At 39.2% G+C, this 18,933-nt stretch overlaps 1 protein-coding gene across 1 annotated transcript in view; it reads left to right on the forward strand.

Moving 5' to 3' along the window:
• The window catches only part of RGS7 (regulator of G protein signaling 7), a 417,353-nt gene that overhangs the window by 317,925 nt on the left and 80,495 nt on the right, over positions 1 to 18,933 (forward strand). The window contains exons 5-6 of the mRNA XM_034765031.1: positions 397 to 503; positions 9,437 to 9,488. Of these exons, the coding sequence (XP_034620922.1) occupies positions 397 to 503; positions 9,437 to 9,488 (159 nt within the window). The remainder of the gene's footprint in view (positions 1 to 396; positions 504 to 9,436; positions 9,489 to 18,933) is intronic.

The raw sequence follows: 18,933 nt of genomic DNA on the forward strand, positions 1-18,933 counted from the left end.
TGGGGATTTTAGGGAAATCTCTTATCACACTGGTGCAACTGGTAGGTGAATCAATGTCTACCATCCCAGGTTGTTTTAACACCATGTCATCTTCTAGACCTGTTCTGAAGGGAAGGGTTAGACAACACAATGGCAGTAATTATCAGTGAGAAATGGATGGAGTGAGTTAGTAATGAAGGTAGTGGTAATGCAGAAGAAGAGCTTTTGAATGGGAGAAATACAAATCAATTCCTTAGGAAGAGGAATCATTTTGGTGCCATCTCTATATTAAATAGTAAAAGAGCTGGGTGTTTACTCACAGGTGACAGGAAGAAATGTCACGTAAAGGTCCCTGGCTGTAAATACAGAAAAGGTTTAATTTTTTTAATGTTCTTTTCTTTCCCCTCATCCCAACAGTGGAAGCTCTACATTTGGGGACGTTAATGGCCGCCCATGGCTATTTCTTTCCAATCTCAGACCATGTTCTAACACTAAAGGATGATGGCACCTTTTACCGGTTCCAAGTAAGTATGCTTAAAATGTTCTTGGGTTGCTTAAATGAAGGCTTATATTAAGAGCAAGATCCTATTTATTGTAACTGTTATCATATCGTCCCCTTTCAGTGGCCCAGTTAATTATATCAATTTATCTTATATCTAAAAATGCTAATAGGACTATATTCTGAAACTGTATGTTAATCATTTAAATGTAAAGTAACTAAGGACCATCACAAATATCTTTACATAAAATTATATGGGGATGGAAATGTCCCTCTCTGAAATAACAATAACTCCAATGGCTTGAAAAGTCTAACAGATGAAATAAAATTGCATAACCTCAACAGGATCCTCCTTTGTAAAGATCTGATGGAGTTCTGGGGTGTGGAATGTAACACATTATGGCTCTTTCCTCACAGGCTCTGTAGAACACTTCAGACAGAATATTTCCTCTTCTGAGAGATGTACATGTGTGTCTTCTACCAGCACATATTCGATTATGATCTCAACTTTATAGTGAGAGATTTCTATGTTGACCAGTTGGTCACATTGTAGTGCTCATGGAAAAAAAATGAGCAGGTATTCTAGTGCAGATTAGGAGAATACATCTGATTTTATATCTATTACTGATAAGTTTTCTTTTTATTTGCATACTTATTTGTACCTTTTTTGAATGTTATTACACTAGTTTTAAAATTAGTTCTTTCCTGTTTCATACAATGAACAGCTTGATCTCCTGTTCTGTACATTGAGACAAATATGATCCACAGTACTGGTGTTTGATAAATGTATTAGAACCAGAAAAGACTATCTGATGGGACACTAGCATATCATCCCCCAGACATTTAAGACTAACATTTTATTTAAAAAAAAGAAAATGCCGTTCAAAGATACCTGAGAAGAACATTGTCTTTCAAGTGTAGAAGAAACATGAGAAGTTGGAGAGTAATCCTACCTTCAAATCATGATCACCATTTTAGTTGTATGCCACACCTCACCTTTTGAGTCCCTAGACTAATATGTTACGATTCTGTTGTTGCTCTACTGCCCTTTTTTGGCAAAGCAGCATGATCTTTGACTTAAAGGACACAGCATCAAATATGTAGTGTAGATTTATAACGACATACCTGCAATACTGTCAATCTAACATGAAAGAACAGGAAGTTGATTTGGCCAAGGAGGGGGCGTGTTACTGTATGAATTTGACTAGTATTACAATACTAGTACAATCACCATTACTAATCTATTCATATCCCATACCTGGGAAATATAAGGTTTCCATAACAGAACAAATCAGGGGCAGAAAAAGGTGGATTAGTATTAAATGAACTGTGAGCCTTACCATTCAGGGGTAGTAGCTAGTGCAATGTGTGGACACAGTTTTACAGGTATAAATGCGCTTATACTGGTAGAGTTCGTTGATGGACGATAAAGGGGGTAAGCTATATCAATAGATGCAGCTTTATACTGGTATAATTGAGTTATAACTATTTTGGTAAAAATCTCACGGCTCTAACCAAAATTACACCAATACAAAAATGGTATGTTACTTATGCTGTTAAATTAGGAAGTGGAAATGGCCCATTCAACTGGGAAAAGGTAAAATTATTTTACTTTGACTTAATTTTTTGGGGGGAGGTGTGGAAAAGCTCACCAGGAGCATCAAAAATAGAACCATGGCTGGAGAGAATCCAACAATTTCTAGACTACTGTGATACACAGAGAAAAAGCATTTGTAGTAGCCAATACTGCAAAGTGCAGAGTCCATCCCCGCAGAGACTCTCCTACTACAGCGCAATGACTTGCACTGCAGAAAATAGGCTAGCTGTCGTTATGTACGCTGTCCTTTTCTATGTCTGACAAAGGGTTCCGATCCCTTTTTTTCTCTCTTGACAGTGTAATTATTTCCAGGTGTTTTTTTTTTAACAAGCTACTTCTCTGTATGAATGGCTGAGAATATGAGTGGAGCTTAGGTTCCACTTGTTCAATTGCCCTTTTACAACCAAAATTAGGCTTTTCTATTACTATTGTAACCATCAGGAGGGCTGTTAAAATCATAAGTGCCCCCAGCTTTTTAAAAGTATGTGGGTATAGAAATAACTGTTTTCAATTTGTACCATTTTTAGGTGCATCTAATTGTTCCTGGGGCAGTTCACCTAATATTGTTCAGAGGAGGAGATCTAAAAGTTAGCAGATAGCTGCACACTTCATAGAGGACTAGATTTTGGCTAACCCTAATACAGCCATTCAAAGAATTAAGAAGTAATGAGTCCCCTTGAAGTCCCTGAGCAGCAGGGCTTTTTTCATTGCAGCCTTAGCAGTGAAAGAAAACAGGAGCTGCACACCCAATATCCACCCCCAACATATGAGCAATTGGGTCGGAGATGAAGCTGCACAAGTATTGGGGGGGGGACACAAGCTGCACCCCAGAAAGAAGTAAAGTAGTTTACTTTCCTCCCCACCCCCACAGCAGGAGGGGGGAATTCCTGTCAGAATTCCTTCCTGGAACATCATGCAAGCACATGCTTCCTTGTACTCAGTGTGAGCCAATAGTCTTTTGTTTGGAAAAGCCTCATGTTTGGAAATTATGCTTTCCTAGTGAAAAGTGCCTGACTCTTCTTCCCCCAGCATCCCAACCTTTCCCAGAACAACCTCACAGGGACTGGAGTGTGATCGCCTTTCCAAACTGCATACTCATCCTGGCTCTCCTCACTTCAGTGGCAAGCTGGTGAGATATAGCATGTCCACCAGGACCAATTTTGAATGAACTGCCATGAGTCATTAAAAACTTCAGAAGTACCGAAGAAGTCTCTTGTGCATGAAGGCACTTCTTGGCATATCTAGGGCTCTCAATGTCTCGAGGAAGCATTCTCCCAAAACAGACATTTTTATGGGTACCATTTGAACAAGAGAGACAGTGTTAACCATCTATCTTAGGTACAGAAAGGATTTTACTTGTTTTTTATTTAAATAAATAAATAGCCTAATATAGTAACAATGATGATAAACAATATTTACTAGCTGTTACATAGCACTTTTTTATCCATAGATCATAAAGTGGTTTATAAAACAGCTAAGAGCAAAGTGTCTCCATTTTAAAAATGGGGAAAGAGAACCACAAAGAGGTTAAATGTCTTGCCTGAGGTCACTAACAAAACCACAAATAGAAACCTGGTCTTCTGAGTCCCAATCCAGTGCCCTATTCACTAGGATACAGTGGCTCCTGATGGATAGTACTAGAATAAGAATGGTATACTGTAATAAAATATGAATATCTCTTCCCTTGAAGGCAGTTTATCCTAATGGATGATTGTCAGCATACAACATCTGAGGTTGCAAGTTGAATACTTATGAAATATTTAACATTTTTCCCTAAGGCTTTTTTTTTACATAGATATATCTGCCTAAAAGTTTATACAACAAAGTTTCTAATATATAGAAAGTCTTGGATTTAGTCTTTAACTTGTAAGAGATGGTGTTGCTGCTACTCTAATGGCAAAATGGCTCCCTAATAAAGATTTAAGGCTAAATTATGGGAAGGTGTTATAAGCAACTTCTCAAAGGGCACACATGTAGATTGCAAAATCAGAGTTAACATTACATCCATGTTCTGGCCCCAGTTAGCGTCGTGATTAACATGAAGACCAGGCCGTCTCTCCCCTGGGCATGCCTAATTATGCCTCCATCATTCCTGGTTTGAAGGAATTAAAGGCCCTTGATGATGCAAAGGACCCATACGCGTAGCAGCCAACTTCTTTGCTGCAGTTCTATGGCTGTATGAGAATTTGCTCTTGGGTGTGTTTGTGTCAGGCATCAGCCAAAAGTTGGTCACCATGCTTTTTGTATGATTTCTTTCTGCAATACAAAATTAAAATTTGTTCAAAATTAAATGAACATATTGCAATACACTTAAACTAAAAAAAATCAAAACATCAATGTTGACAGGCATTAGTAAGTTTACATCTGTTGTGTCAGATATTCATCTATTCCTATTGTTTATACTACCTGAGGCTATGGTTTTAACAAGCTAAACTGAGTCAGACTTGCTACTTACTGCATGGAGTGGTTCTAGTAATTTAGTAGGTGTTAAAATTGAGAATTTAAAGTACTGCATTAATAAAGTCTCTCTTTTTGTACATGGAATACATATAACATTATCAGTTGAATGGGGTGGAGTTTAATGTTTCCATGTTGTAGATATTTTAAATATATTTTCAGTCTCTCTACTTTTTCATATAACACAAGTAATACGCAGATCTTTCCATTTGCACTGCTTTTAAAATCACTTTATTCTGGGAGATTAGGTTTTGTGTTATGTGCAGCAGCATTTATACAAGTGTAATGATACTGAGTGTGTATTCACTTTTGTAATGCACAGCAGGAACCTACCCCACCACCCAATGTCCTTATGCCATGTCTGATCAGCCTGGTATCATTGCTTACCTAGAGCCACTTTTCTACCCAGGCTCGTAATAACCTTATAGAGACAATCTGTTCTGTACAAACCAATGAATTTGGTTCTCTGATAATATTTATGGTGCTAGATATGACCTTATTTCTCCAGCACAGGACTGAATAGAACTGCTTGCCTAGGAATACCCAAGTACAGATACATGTAGACCAAATGCTTTAAAATTGTAGTGATGTAAGTTGGCAGCATTATTTCTGCCTGGGCAGATAAACACTATTTGATTTTTCCCAAAACTATTCCGCCACCTGCCTTCTTTTCAGCTATAAATAGGATGTCATGGCAAAGTAGCAAATAGGGAATGTTACCACTCATTCATGGCAAACCACTTGACAGCCACTCCTCAGGCAAAATGAAATTTTTAACTACTGATAGTTCCTTCAGGTTTTCAACATTCCACTCAAAAAAGTTAATGTTTGATAATCTTCTCTATGAAAATGGTTATGGTACAAAATGCTTGTACTGCAACACCTCTATAAATCTCCCAGGCAAAGCTTTCAGTTGCCTGAAAATTGTAGTACATGTAATGGGGTTTTCAGGGTTTTTTTAATGTATGTACCCTAAGGTATCTGTATTGTGATGTACACAACAGATAATTCTGCTACTGTAGATGATTGAACTGTGCAAAATAATTAGATCAAAACTCCACCACCCTCTCAAACTGTGCCTAGGTTGGCAGTCACATGCATTTGCACACCACAGTTTATGCACAGAGGAGATCATGAACATGGGCAGAGATTCTTTGCATAACTCTGGGAGGTTCATAACCAGCTGAGAGGTGAACAGCTAGTCTTCCCTTCCTTCTACACACTCATACTTATAGTGAATCTCATGCCTCACTTATATACACCCCACTCTACAACAAGCCCTAGATCTGTTGTTTCTTATGTCTATAGGCCTGCCCCCCTCTTCTGTTCTTTCTTCCTTGGAGAAGTTAAACCCCTTTCCTAAATGTTTAGGGTTCATACTTTTCCTCATCTCCAGGAGATTCTTCATGGTCCACTATTTTACCCAGTCCTTAAATGCTGGGAAAGGTTGGGAGAAGAAGAAGAATAATGTAAGCTAAATATTGAAATAAATGAATTGCAGAGATGCAACGAGGCATGTCACATGTTTGAGATAAGACTAAGGATATGTCTACACTATGAAATTAGGTCCATTTTATAGAAGTTGATTTTTAGAAACTGATTTTATACAGTCAATTGCATATGTCCACACTAAGCTCATTAAGTCGGCGGAGTGTGTCCTCACTACTGTGGCTAGCATCGACTTACGGAACAGTGCACTGTGGGTAGCTATCCCACAGTTCCCACAGTCTCCGCCGTCCATTGGAATTCTGGGTTAAGCTCCCAATGCCTGATGGGGCAAAAACATTGTTGCGGGTGGTTTTGGGTACATGTTCTCAGTCACCCCTCCCTCCATGAAAGCAACAGCAGACAATTGTTTTGCGCCTTTTTTTCCTGGGTTATCCATGCAGACATCATACCATGGCAAGCATGGAGCCTGCTCAGCTCACCGTTACCACTGCTGTTGCATCAGAGAGGCTTTGAAAACCAGTTTCATGACTGGCCAGGCTTCGGTGTGACAGTAGTGTGTGTTTCTCCTTGATGCAAACCCACCCCATTTGTTGATTTTAATTCCCTGTATGCCAATCACCCGCCCCCTTCAAAATAAAGTAACTATTGTTTTGAAACCATGCATTCTTTCTTTATTAATTAAAAAATATGAGATAACGGACAAGGTAGCCCAGGTGGGGTGGGGGAGGAGGGAAGGACAAGGCCACAGTGTTTATTGTAGCCACACTAAAAATCAAACTGTTTGAATGACAGCCTTCTGTTGCCTGGGCCATCCTCTGGAGTGGAGTGGCTGGGTGCCTGGAGCCTCCCCACCCATGTTCTTGGGCATCTGGGTGAAGAGGCTATGGAACATAGGGAGGAGGGCAGGTGGTCATACAGTGGATGCAGTGGGGGTCTGTGCTCTTGTTGGCTTTCCTGCAGCTCCAACACATGCTTCATCATGTCCGTTTGCTCCCCCATTAGCCTCAGAATCGCATCCTGCCTCTGCTCTTCACGATCACTTAATTCTTTCCCGACCTCTGCCACTGAATGCCTCTATGCATTAAGCTGTGCCCTAGCAGTGCAGGTTGGACTGCATGAGCTCGGAAAACATGTCATCACGAGTGCGGTTTTTTTCACCTTCTAATCTGTGATAACCTCAGGGACGGAGATGATAGGGAGAGCATAGAAACATTCTATGCTCTACAATTCTGGGGGGACTGCATGGTCACCTGTGCTGCTGAGTTCGCCACACTGATCAAACAGGAAATGAAATTCAGAAGTTCCCGGGGCTTTTCCTGTTTACCTGGCTAGTGCATTGGTGTTCAAAGTGCTGTCCAGAGCGGTCACAATGGAGCACTCTGGGATAGCTCCTGGAGGCCAATACCGTTGATTTGCATTTGCATTACCCCAAATTCGACCCAGCAAAGTCAATTTTAGCGCTACTCCCCTCACCGGGTAGGAGTACAGAAGTCGATTTTAAGAGACCTTTAGGTCGACAGAATGGGGTTGGTTGTGTGGATGCAGTCATTTTTAAATCCACCTAACACAGCTAAATTCAACCTAACCCTGTAGTGTAGATCAGGCCTAAGATCTATAGCGTCCATGTAAGAAAAGGACAGTGTTATTGCTCTGTCTGGAAGAACTGTTTGTTGGCTAAGAGAGAAAAGCTGCATCATATGGCTTACACATTTCCAGTTACACTCAAGGGATTGCTGTCCAAGACTCAGGGTGATATCAGTGTTAGCTTATTTTAGGACAGCTTTAGGGCTAAATTCAGACTCCTGCATTTATAGCCATGCAGACTCAGGGACTGGGAAGGCGTGTGCCTTGAGAGTGGCATGCCTGGAGTCAGTATGTCTATGTATGGATAAAGCAGGCATGATGCTGCCAAGTACCTTGAGGAAACATTTTTATTAGTGGGCCCTGCTGCATCTTTTAAAAAAGGTTTAGCATATGCTTCTGCTAATTTAGGTATAGAGTTGTGCATGGATTTTTGGGTGGGAGGGCATGGCTGTTTACCGCCATGTATGGGAGTGCTATGTTAAAGGCTCTCTGAGCCTCTCACTGGGAGGGTAGGGGGGGGGAGCTGCCATCATTTAAGATTAACATTTAATCATTGGAACCTGGCAAAAGGAACCTCAGTTTATGCAATGAGTTGTGATATAAATTAACATCAGAGCTCTAGAACAGTGAATATCAATTCATTAGCAATGACCAACAGATGGAAAATATATTATTGTGAAATATTTCAGTCATTTTAATTCTGCAGGTGGAATTATTTTTCATTTATTAGCAATATTTCATGAACATTTTAATCAGAAATTTTTAGTTTTGACCATTTTTATTTCTGAAATTTTGTTTTACATTTTTTCATTTTGCTTTTTCATTTTTCACTTCCCGCCTTTTTCCCTTTCACCACCTTTTCTCTCGTTGTTTTCCATTGTACCACTGAAAAGGTGTGGGTGTCGAAGGATGAGGAAAAATAGAGAGGGGGAGGGAAAGAAAAAATAAACAAACGAAAAATCCACCCTAAAAAAAGACATTTTTTCATTTTTCCAGTTCCATCGGGAAAAAATTCAAAAACAAACCAACACAAATACTGACATTTGACTATAATAATATCATATCTCAAATTTCATATTAGTGTATACATATGAATATACTGTGTATATAAATACTAGAGCTGTCTGATTTTTTTAATCGAACAAGGTTTTTCATTGAAATATAGTCTTTCAAAAATGAATTATTTTCTTCATTTCTTACAAAATATTAATAACACTTAAAGATATCTTCCCAACGATATAAACAAAATGCTATTGAAATAAAAAAAAATCATTTTGTTTGCAATAAAAAAAAATGTAAATAACATTTTAGGTATTTTTTAATGGAAAAATAAAGAACTGCATTTTGAAGGCCTCGACAGTAATACAACTTTGAAATTTTGAATATTTTTGTGAAAATAGCCTGTCCTTTTTGACCAACTCTATTAAATACCTACTAGTGAGTTGCTTAGAACCTTAACATACCGTTTATTAATCACAAGTTCTGCAAAATCAAAGGTTGAATGGGTCATAAAGAGTGCAAAAACTTCTCACCTCTAAACGTTGATTCTTCATGTTGGTGTGAGCATGTTCCTGGAGAAAGTAGGGCTGCTCTGTACCTGTTCTGTAGTTTATCAATAATAATAATAATAATAATAATACTTCATTCTTAGCTGCCATTCTAGCACACTACACAAATACCATAAATAAGCATACAAAAGTAATTTGCCATTTTGATGTCTATTTCAAAATTGCTGGATTTACAATACAGTGGATTTCCGAAGAAAACATAAATAGCCTTTACAAAACAGTGTCAGTCTAGGAATTGTATAATGCTTGCTTTGTCTAACCTGAATTCCCTGCTTTTTTGTTTTACTTTGTTTTATTCTATAGACACCCTATTTTTGGCCATCAAATTGTTGGGAGCCGGAAAATACAGACTATGGTCAGTGTGGATACCTATTCTCTTTCTATCAGGAGTCTTGTATGTATAAAAATGTTATTACAGTCTGTCTTGTTTAGCCATCCCACCATTAAAAACACTGTTGTTGTTTTGTTCAATCCCAGTGCAAGAACTGCTGATGCTCAGCTCAAGGTTGGGTTTGATTTTATAAAGTTTATTAAGGCAGAAGTCACATATGAATGTGATCCAGGAATACAAAAATAGCATTGCATTGCTGTGCACATTGTAAATACATATGATGACAATGTCTCAGTGAAACAGAAGGTACTTTAAAAGTAGTGATTCTACCATGCTGATGAGATTCAAATACATGCAAGCAACCCGGTTAGGAGTCTCAAACTCATAGTGGGCCAAACTTTCAAAGATACGTGAACGTATGTATCCAGTGGGCATATGGAAATCAGTTATTTGTTCATACACAAGGCCACACAAATACATGTGCATACATTCAGGTTCACATGGATGGGAATGGCCACATCTGTGTACAATATGTTATTTCATGCCATATGTAGGGAGGCCATTTGTCCAGTTTAAAGCCGGACAATCCTAGATTTATGCCGTACTGTTCCTGTCCAGTAGAGACTTAGCATTGGACATGGCTTTATCCATTGAAAATGAGAGGTGAGAATAGGAAGAGATTGTGGATGCAGGAGGATGCCAGAGGTGCAGGGTCAAGGTGACACCTCCGTATGCAGTGATGCAGGCAGGCTCACACACAGGGGCAGAGTCATGCAGGCAGGGATGGGCTAGTGCAGGGGGCCGACACTGAAGGGGGTGGGGCTGTGTGTGGGGGCTAAAATAGGGTGGGGCCATATGGGTAGGCTGATGCAGAAGGGGGAGGGACCATATGGGCAGGGGCGTTGAAATCCCGTATTCTGAGGAGGTGCCAGGGCCACCCTAGCCATGTTTAGCATTTACACACACAAATTATATGTGCATAATTGGTTAAAAAAAACACTATAAAATTACTAAAGCCAAGATTTTTCAAAAATTAGTATCTAAAGTTAGGTTCCTATGTCCACATGTATGCACCGAATTAAGTGTTGTGATTTTCCATGAAACTGATCAATCAACAGCTCCCATTCATTTTAATGGGAGCTGCTGGATACTCAGGACTTTTGGAAAAACAGCCCATTTATTTTGGTGACTAAATAGCCTAACTTCAGGCACCCATTTTTTTTTTTAAATATCTTGGCTGAATGCTTTGGAAATTCAAGGTGGTGTGCACTACAGTGTGTTCAACCTCAGTATTGGAGAGCTGTGGGCTAATAGAATCTGCATAAGGTTGGGAGTCAGTCCAACATTCTTTTCTTATCTTCGCAGTTGTCTTGTGTGATTTTTGGGTAAATCACTAAATCCAACAATTTCAAACTCAGGTGCCTAATGTTAGACATCTAAATAACTAGCCCGATTTTCAGAGGTGATGAGCACCAACAACTCTCAAGTCTGAAGAGGCTGACGTTAACCTCTCCAGGCCTCAGTTAGCTCATGTGTACAATGGGGATAAAAATGCTTACTAACCTTGTAAAACACTGAGATTTGTAGGTTAAAAGTACAGTAGAAGTCCAGAATGTTGTTATGGATCTAATATTTAGACTGCTGTGATTAGTCACTGAGGCAGGAAGATATTTGATTCAGCACTTAATATTACTGCCTCTTTCTTTCTTTTCTTTCCTTCTTTCTTTCTTTCTTTCCTTAGTAGTTTTTCACGGCTTTCCTTTAAGTGTTGTCCTATCTATTCACAGTCTCCTGGGTTATGGAAGACCAGAAAGTTATGAAACATGGTTCCCAAGGGAAACCAAGCTGTTCACCAGAAAAAAGCCTATGGGATAACTGGGGGAGTTAATAAATATGCTAAAATGTTTATTAGAACCCTTCACTGTCTAATATTAGGTCTGAGCCTGAAGTCAGCCTGAGAAAATTGCTGTCACTATCCACTGATGTTGATGAGGAGGTACAATGTCTGCCTTACTAAAGTGACCTTCCAGCTGAGAAAAAGCAATAATGAAGATTAAAAAAGAAACCCCACAGTCAGAATCAGAATTATCAATTTGGGCGGGGGCCACGGGGGGTGAAGAGAGACTCTCCAGGGTATCAGAATAGAGCTCAGGATCTGTCTATCCCTCCACACAGTGATGTGCCAGGAGAGTTTCTTGTTTCTTTATGCTGGGCTCCTCCAGTTATCATATAGGCTTTACCACTAAACAGCTCAGTTTCCTGTTTTTAGTATAGGAAGGCCTGGGGGTGGGCATAATTTTAACGGAAATTAGAAATCCTGTGTTGTGGAGTTTTTAATGGATTTCCATGGTATATTAACCCTTCTACTGATTAGGGTCTATCACCATGCATGTGCTGGAAGGCCGCTAAGATTTTCTGCTGAACATACAGCAATGATTTGAGGAAACAGTTGCAATCTCAGTCCAAATAACTGGATCACCAAGCTATGATAGCTAACAAGAAATCTTTTTTCAAGATTATTTAAATTCTTTGACTACAGTGGTTAATTCTTGTACCTTAGGGCCTACATATTTTTAAACACTCAGTTGAAGCTTGTAGGAGTTCTGCATTCAAGACAGTGACAAAGCTAGACATTTAAAAATTAAAAAGTCAGATTCTACCATTATTACTCATGCTGAGAAATAATTTACTCCAGAAACTGACCCATTGACTAGTGGCTCTAAATTAAAAAACGCTCATTAAAAAATCAAAGAACCCGAGGAATGTTCAAAACAGTATTTTTACTTACCAGTCACTTTTAAACTATGAATGCTTCTGGTGTTTCTGAAGGAGAGCTGACATTTTACTGCTGCTACATAGCATTCAGGGCCTCATGCAATGAGTGCTCTGCTCACAACTTCCATTTGGAACAGAAGAATGGCAATACCAGATCAGACCAGTGGTTCATTTAATGCATTAATCCGTCTCCAAAATTGGCCAGTAGCAGATTCTTCAGAGGAAGGTCTAAAACTCTCACAATGGACAACTTTGCAATAATATCCCTGTTGGGTAACCTTCTTCCCAATTCCAGGCAGTTAGAAGTTGTTTTATATCCTGAAGCATAAGGGTTCATATTATATTTATGAATTTTTATCCTAGCCAGTTTAATTGCATATATTGAATATAGTGGGAGTTCTGAATGCAGACCACTTGCAAGATTCATAGATTCTAGGACTGGAAGGGACCTCGAGAGGTCATTGAGTCCAGTCCCCTGCCCTTATGGCAGGACCAAATACTGTCTAGACCTGATAGACATTTATCTAACCTACTCTTAAATATCTCCAGTGATGGAGATTCCACAACCTCCATAGGCAATTTATTCCAGTGTTTAACCATCCTGACAGCTAGGAACTTTTTCCTAATGTCCAACCTAAACCTCCCTTGCTGCAGTATAAGCCCATTGCTTCTTGTTCTATCCTTAGAGGCTAAGGTGAACAAGTTTTCTCCTTATGACACCCTTTTAGATACCTGAAAACTGCTATCATGTCCCCTCTCAGTCTTCTCTTTTCCAAACTAAACAAACCCAGTTCTTTCAGCCTTCCTTCATAGGTCATGTTCTCAAGACCTTTAATCATTCTTGTTGCTCTTCTCTGGACCCTCTCCAATTTCTCCACATCTTTCTTGAAATGCGATGCCCACTATTGCACTGATAGTTTGTAACAAAGGAAGTGCTAATCAACAAGATTGAAATTCACTGCTCTGCAGAAGACCCACAAAAGGTCTATGAACCCCTGAAATCCTATTTTGAGGGCAAAATAGGTCTTAAGTAGGATTTCAGTGTCCAGGGCTGGCTCCAGCATTTCTGCCGCCCCAAGCAAAAAAAAAAAAAAAAGCCGCGATCACGATCGCGATCGGCGGTGGCAATTGGAAGTTCAGCGGCAGGTCCTTTGCTCCTAGAGGGTGTGAGGAACCTGCCGCCCCCAAATTGCCGCACGTGCCGCCCCTCTCCCTTGGCCGCCCCAAGCACCTGCTTGTTAAGCTGGTGCCTAGAGCCGGCCCTGTCAGTGTCTTAAAAGTCTTAGGGGATTTATAGTTCTCAATGGTCCTCTGCAGAAAGGCAAATTTCACCTTAAAAGAGTTCAAAAGAGAAGCTGCAGACTTTCACAGTAGTTTACCAGTAAATGATGAATAGAAAATGTAGGTAATTGCCCATAATAAACCATTTTTAAATAAATAGAACTTACATTAAAGCCATTTGTGGCACCTTATAGACTAACAAATTTATTTGAGCATAAGCTTTTGTGGGCTACAGCCCACTTCTTCAGATGCACAGAATGGAACATATATTGAGAAGATATATATACACATACAGAGAGCATGAAAAGGTGGGAGTTGTCTTACCAACTCTGAGAGGCCAATTAAGTAAGAGAAAAAACTTTTGAAGTGATAATCAAGATAGCCCAGTACAGACAGTTTGATAAGAAGTGTGAGAATACTTACATGGGGAGATAGATTCAATGTTTGTAATGGCTCAGTCATTCCCAGTCTCTATTCAAGCCTAAGTTGATTGTGTCTAGTTTGCATATCAATTCAAGTTCAGCAGTTTCTCCTTGGAGTCTGTTTTTGAAGCTTTTCTGTTGCAAAATTGCCACACGCAAGTCTGTCATTGAGTGACCAGACAGGTTAAAGTGTTCTCTTACTGGTTTTTGAATGTTATGATTCCTGATGTCAGATTTGTGTCCATTTATTCTTTTGCATAGAGACTGTCTGGTTTGGCCAATGTACATGCCAGAGTGGCATTGCTGGCACATGTACATTGGCCTAAGAAAATATTATACAAATCATAAAAAAGTGTAAAGTTTCCCTTTACTGCCGCTTATGATGAACAGTGACAATAAAATAATTAACCTTAAGCTAGAAATGAAATGAGGTTGAGACATGGCATTTGTTCCTTCATTACTAAGTTAACTCCAAAAAGAAATGCTTTTTTATTCCTTTATAGACTATGTTAACATCTACTTTACAATTTATTTCACTTTCTTTTTTATGTTAGCTGACGGTATACAACATTTTCATGACAAAGATTTAGCTATAGGCAATGTGTGTAAAACAGATGATGTCCTTTCTTGACACATCCTTTAAAAATAATCTTCAAAAATATATTTCAAGAGGCTGCTGGCCAATTCCTAGAGCAGTGCTATAGTGAACGCTGCTACTGATACAGGCGTTAGACTTTTATCTTGGATCAAGGTAAAATATCTTGGCCTCCATTTTGAAGGTAACTAGATGCCCACTTTTTGGATGCTCAAACTGAGGCATCTAAGAAGGTCCTAATTTTCTGAAAGTGCTGAGCATTCAATCGCTGAAAATCAGGATCCTTTAAAATATCTCAATTTAGGCACCCAGAATCACTAGTCACTTTTAAACATGTAAGTCCTTGGCTTTCATTTAACTGATTGTATCGATTTTAAAGTTCTACACAATGGGACCCAACCATGCTGGAGAGTTTCTCCCATGCAAAGTTCCACTGAATTCAGCAGGACTTGGTGCAGGAGTAAAGGTGTGGGTCCTTTGCAGTAATTTAGACTGGTGGAGTTTGAGTAGTTCTGCATCCTCTCTGTATTGGATAGAGTCCCTATCTTATGACTTGTTCATGTGGCTATTAAAACTATGATCTCACAGTTTAGAAAGCTGACTCTGCTTTATATTGTTGCTCTAGAGTGAGTGAGTGTACTAATGGCTGAACATACTGTCTACTTGTACTCTGATAGGACAATTAATTCTGCAAATTAAAATGTTATATGCCCAACTCCCTTCTTATTTAAAATTAAATTTACTGGATTAATAGAGGTTCTTCTGGCAAATTAAAAACACTTCTGTGTCATTGAAAGTTTATGAAATATTGAGGCTATTTATGTTCATAGGCAGAAGGATCCGGGTTCATCTCAGTTTGGCCAGATCTAATGAATATTAATCCATATGCATATGGGATCAATTCTCATGAGGCTTGTCAGTTCCTTTCTCGGGTTTAGTGACTCACAGCTGTTGGGAATTTGAGGAATTTAATTCTCCCACATTCTCTTGTTTAAATAATAATATAGAAAAAAGATGAAAGGCAGAGAAAAGTTCCAAGGTTCACAGGTAATTACAGTCTATGTAAATACAACAAATAATTGTAGCAATGTAGAAAACAGTATTTTGGGGGGAGAAGAAGGAGGCGTTAATAAGAAATGTTTCAGGAGGAAAGGTGAATAGAAGTGGGTGAAATTATATAATGGATTGAACACAGGAAAAGTGAGAGTTGGAGGGGATTTCATTTTTGTTCTAGAGTTAGGAGCTGTAGATCAAGAGAAGAGATGGATATGAGCTATCAGGGAATCTTCAAATAGGTAAAACGAGATAGGGAAGCTGTTCTGGATTATGGGGACAAAAGGAGACAGATATGTGTCTTTGAATGTGAATGGAAACAGTGGTATGGGCTGTGGAATGGGCTGAATTACAATGATAATTTCAGAAAGGGAGGTGGGGGATGCTGGGTGTGGGAGGGGCAAATTCTTTAAGTCTATGAGAGAGGTAACGTACTGGTTCCTGAAATGGACTAAAGGTCGGGTAATGTGTTCCCATTTTATGGTATAAATGAGGTGATTAGCTGGTACATTTTGGACAAAACAAAGTTAGAAGAATTAGTAGTATGGACTGAAGAAATCCATAAGGGAAATCATTCCACTAGTTCAGGCTAAGAAGAAAGGAAGACATGCATAAGAGCTTCAGCAAAGGAGTTGAGATAGTGTCTGCTGTGGACAGGACAGTATTTTGGGGGTGATAGTAGGCAAATATATAGATCTAGGCAACATGAAAAACAAAAGATTCCTGAGTCTAAAAGAATATACAGCTTTTTCTCCACTAGAGGTGAAGGACAGGGAACAGTGGTGGTTAGGATGAGAGGGCTCTTACCAATTACAGTGTAGGCCAGGGTAGTCAATTATTTTTTGTCAAGGTCCAAATTTCTTAGTAAAGATATAGTCAAGGTCCAGACTCTAGAGAAAATAATAAGAAATTCCAACTAATAATGATGATAATAACTAAAAAAGATGTTGGGGTCTGTTCAAAAATGTCTGGTGGTCTGGATTTGGCCCATGGTCTACCTATTGATTACCCCTGGTGTAGGCTATCAGTTTGGGGACAAATTATGGCTTCCTCTGGGTGAGTGTTCTGTGTGGAAGAGCCTCTTAGCCCTTTCCCTAGGACACTTGTGCTCATGAGACAGCAATAATTTATGCTCCCCTGTGCAGGGTGTATAGCATCACCAGAGAGGACAAGTTGTTGGGTCGGAGTCTGGGCATGGTCCCACTTTCCTGGAACCAGACAGAACCTTGAGATCTGCTCTATAGGGAGCATGCACTGCACCCTTTCATCCTCCGTCTCTCCGGTTTGGGAGCTTTAAACTTGCTCCTCTTTAGGTAGTAACACATCAATGGCACTGCTGCAGTACATGACCTGCTATCCCCAGTTGGGCTCTGCCCATAGGTGCCGTAATTTGCCCAACTCGGTTGGGAAGTTCTGCTGAAGACATGAGCAGGTGAGAAAAGCAGCAAGTGAGAAACAGTGACAGATTGAATGTAATAGAGATTCGGAGAGAAGGCAGGGCAAATCAGGATGTCTATGGTGTTGGAGAGAGTGAAATCTGCCAGCATCTGAGTTAGGACTTGTTATTCTTGAGAGAGTTCTGGAGGAAGAGTTATACTGCTGGATGTACCACAGGCTTTCTGTATGACCTGGGTAAGTCACAGAGTGTATTTCATCTTCCGTATCTGTAAAATGCAAATAATTCTTCACAAGGGTGTTGTGAGGCTAAACTAATGTGCACTAAGTTTCTCACATGAGATTCTCACATGAAAGGTGCTATTAAAGTGTGAAATATATAATTGTTATTTCTAGCTCTAATTATGCTAGACCAGGGAGGCACCACTGTTTCTCAAGACACTGGCCATTCAGATAGCTGATGAATGTTTTTATGTGTTTGGTTAGTAGGAAAGGGATAAAATTGGGGAAAGAAATTCAATAAGTGGATATTTACTAATAATGACATCAGTGTTGTTGTAGGATAGAAGAGAGGGAAGATTACAGAAGATGGGGACAGGATAAGTTCACAGAGATAGAATGGGCAGGAGATTGCAGGCTTGGGTTCTGGGGAGTCAAAGGAAGGAACTGGATTTTCATGACTCCACTGATTCTGGTTGAAGAGAAAAATACAGTGGTTGTTAGGTGATATGAAAATTCATGTGTCAGACTTGGGCTAGTGAGGTTTTTGCTTCTTCATGGGTGTGGGGGTGGGGAGAATTTAGCAGGTAGAAGACGTGATTAGAAGACTATAAAAACAACCAAGCAAATAGGCTGCAGTCAATTACAAATGCTAGTGAGTTAAATGTTACAGAATACCATACTATATGGAGAATCAGAAATGAAATGGATAGTTCAAAATGTCCCTCAGTGTTGTTTTCTTCTTGCAAAAATTCATTTCAGTTTTGCATCTTGCTAGCAGATTAGTTCAGTGTTTTGCATTTTGTTAGAAAAACACAGCTCTGGGTAAAAAAATAGAGAAACAGATGTAAAACTAAATTGGCCAACGGTTTCATGCTGGCAAAGATCAAATATATCTGTACAAAATTTTGAGAGAGCTTGGAATTTACTTGATGGGGCAGTTGACAGGACAAGCTATCAATAGCTTCAATGCAGAGCCTCACTTCCCCATTGATATAACCAATATAACCTATAGCTTTCTCTCATGTACCATTTGTCTCTATTTTAATTCAAATGTACCTGTATGTTATCCTTTTGTTATCCTTATCTGTCAAACAAAAGAGGAAAATCTGTGACTCAGAAATCTGAAGGTGACATTAACTAAACTTCTTGCACAAAAACACCATATCACCCACGGGCAAGCACTTTTCACAAAATGATCACTCCATATCTGGCCTCTCAGTCCTCATTCTCAAAGGAAGCCTGCACAACACCTTCAAAAATCGAGCCTAGGAACTTACATTCATAATTTTGCTAGACACTAAAAAATCATGGTCTTAATAAAGGCAATGGATTTATGGCTTATTACAACAATCTGTAACCCATTAACTCCCATCTTATGTCATTATGACTGTAAAGGAGTTAACTGGCTGCTTCACCTTGAATAGTCTCTTACAATATATATTAACTACTTATGTTAAACAATCTGTTCCACCTTGTATTTATCTGTGACAATCTGAGTATCTTTCCCAGACCTGAAAAAGAGCCCTGTGTAGCTTGAGAGCTTGTCTCTTTCACAAACAGAAGTTGATCCTATAAAAGATATTACCTCATCTGCCTACTATGAATGTTCATGAATCTTTTATCCAGGTTGAATTACAGTAAAAAAAGGAAATAATCCCCAGTGGCAATATACCACTTTTCTTTCTCTCTTTCTCTAGGTAAAGTGGAGTCTGAAAGTTTTAGCTAT

This window comes from Trachemys scripta, chromosome 3, assembly GCF_013100865.1.
Source record: "Trachemys scripta elegans isolate TJP31775 chromosome 3, CAS_Tse_1.0, whole genome shotgun sequence".
Lineage (NCBI taxonomy): Eukaryota > Metazoa > Chordata > Testudines > Emydidae > Trachemys > Trachemys scripta.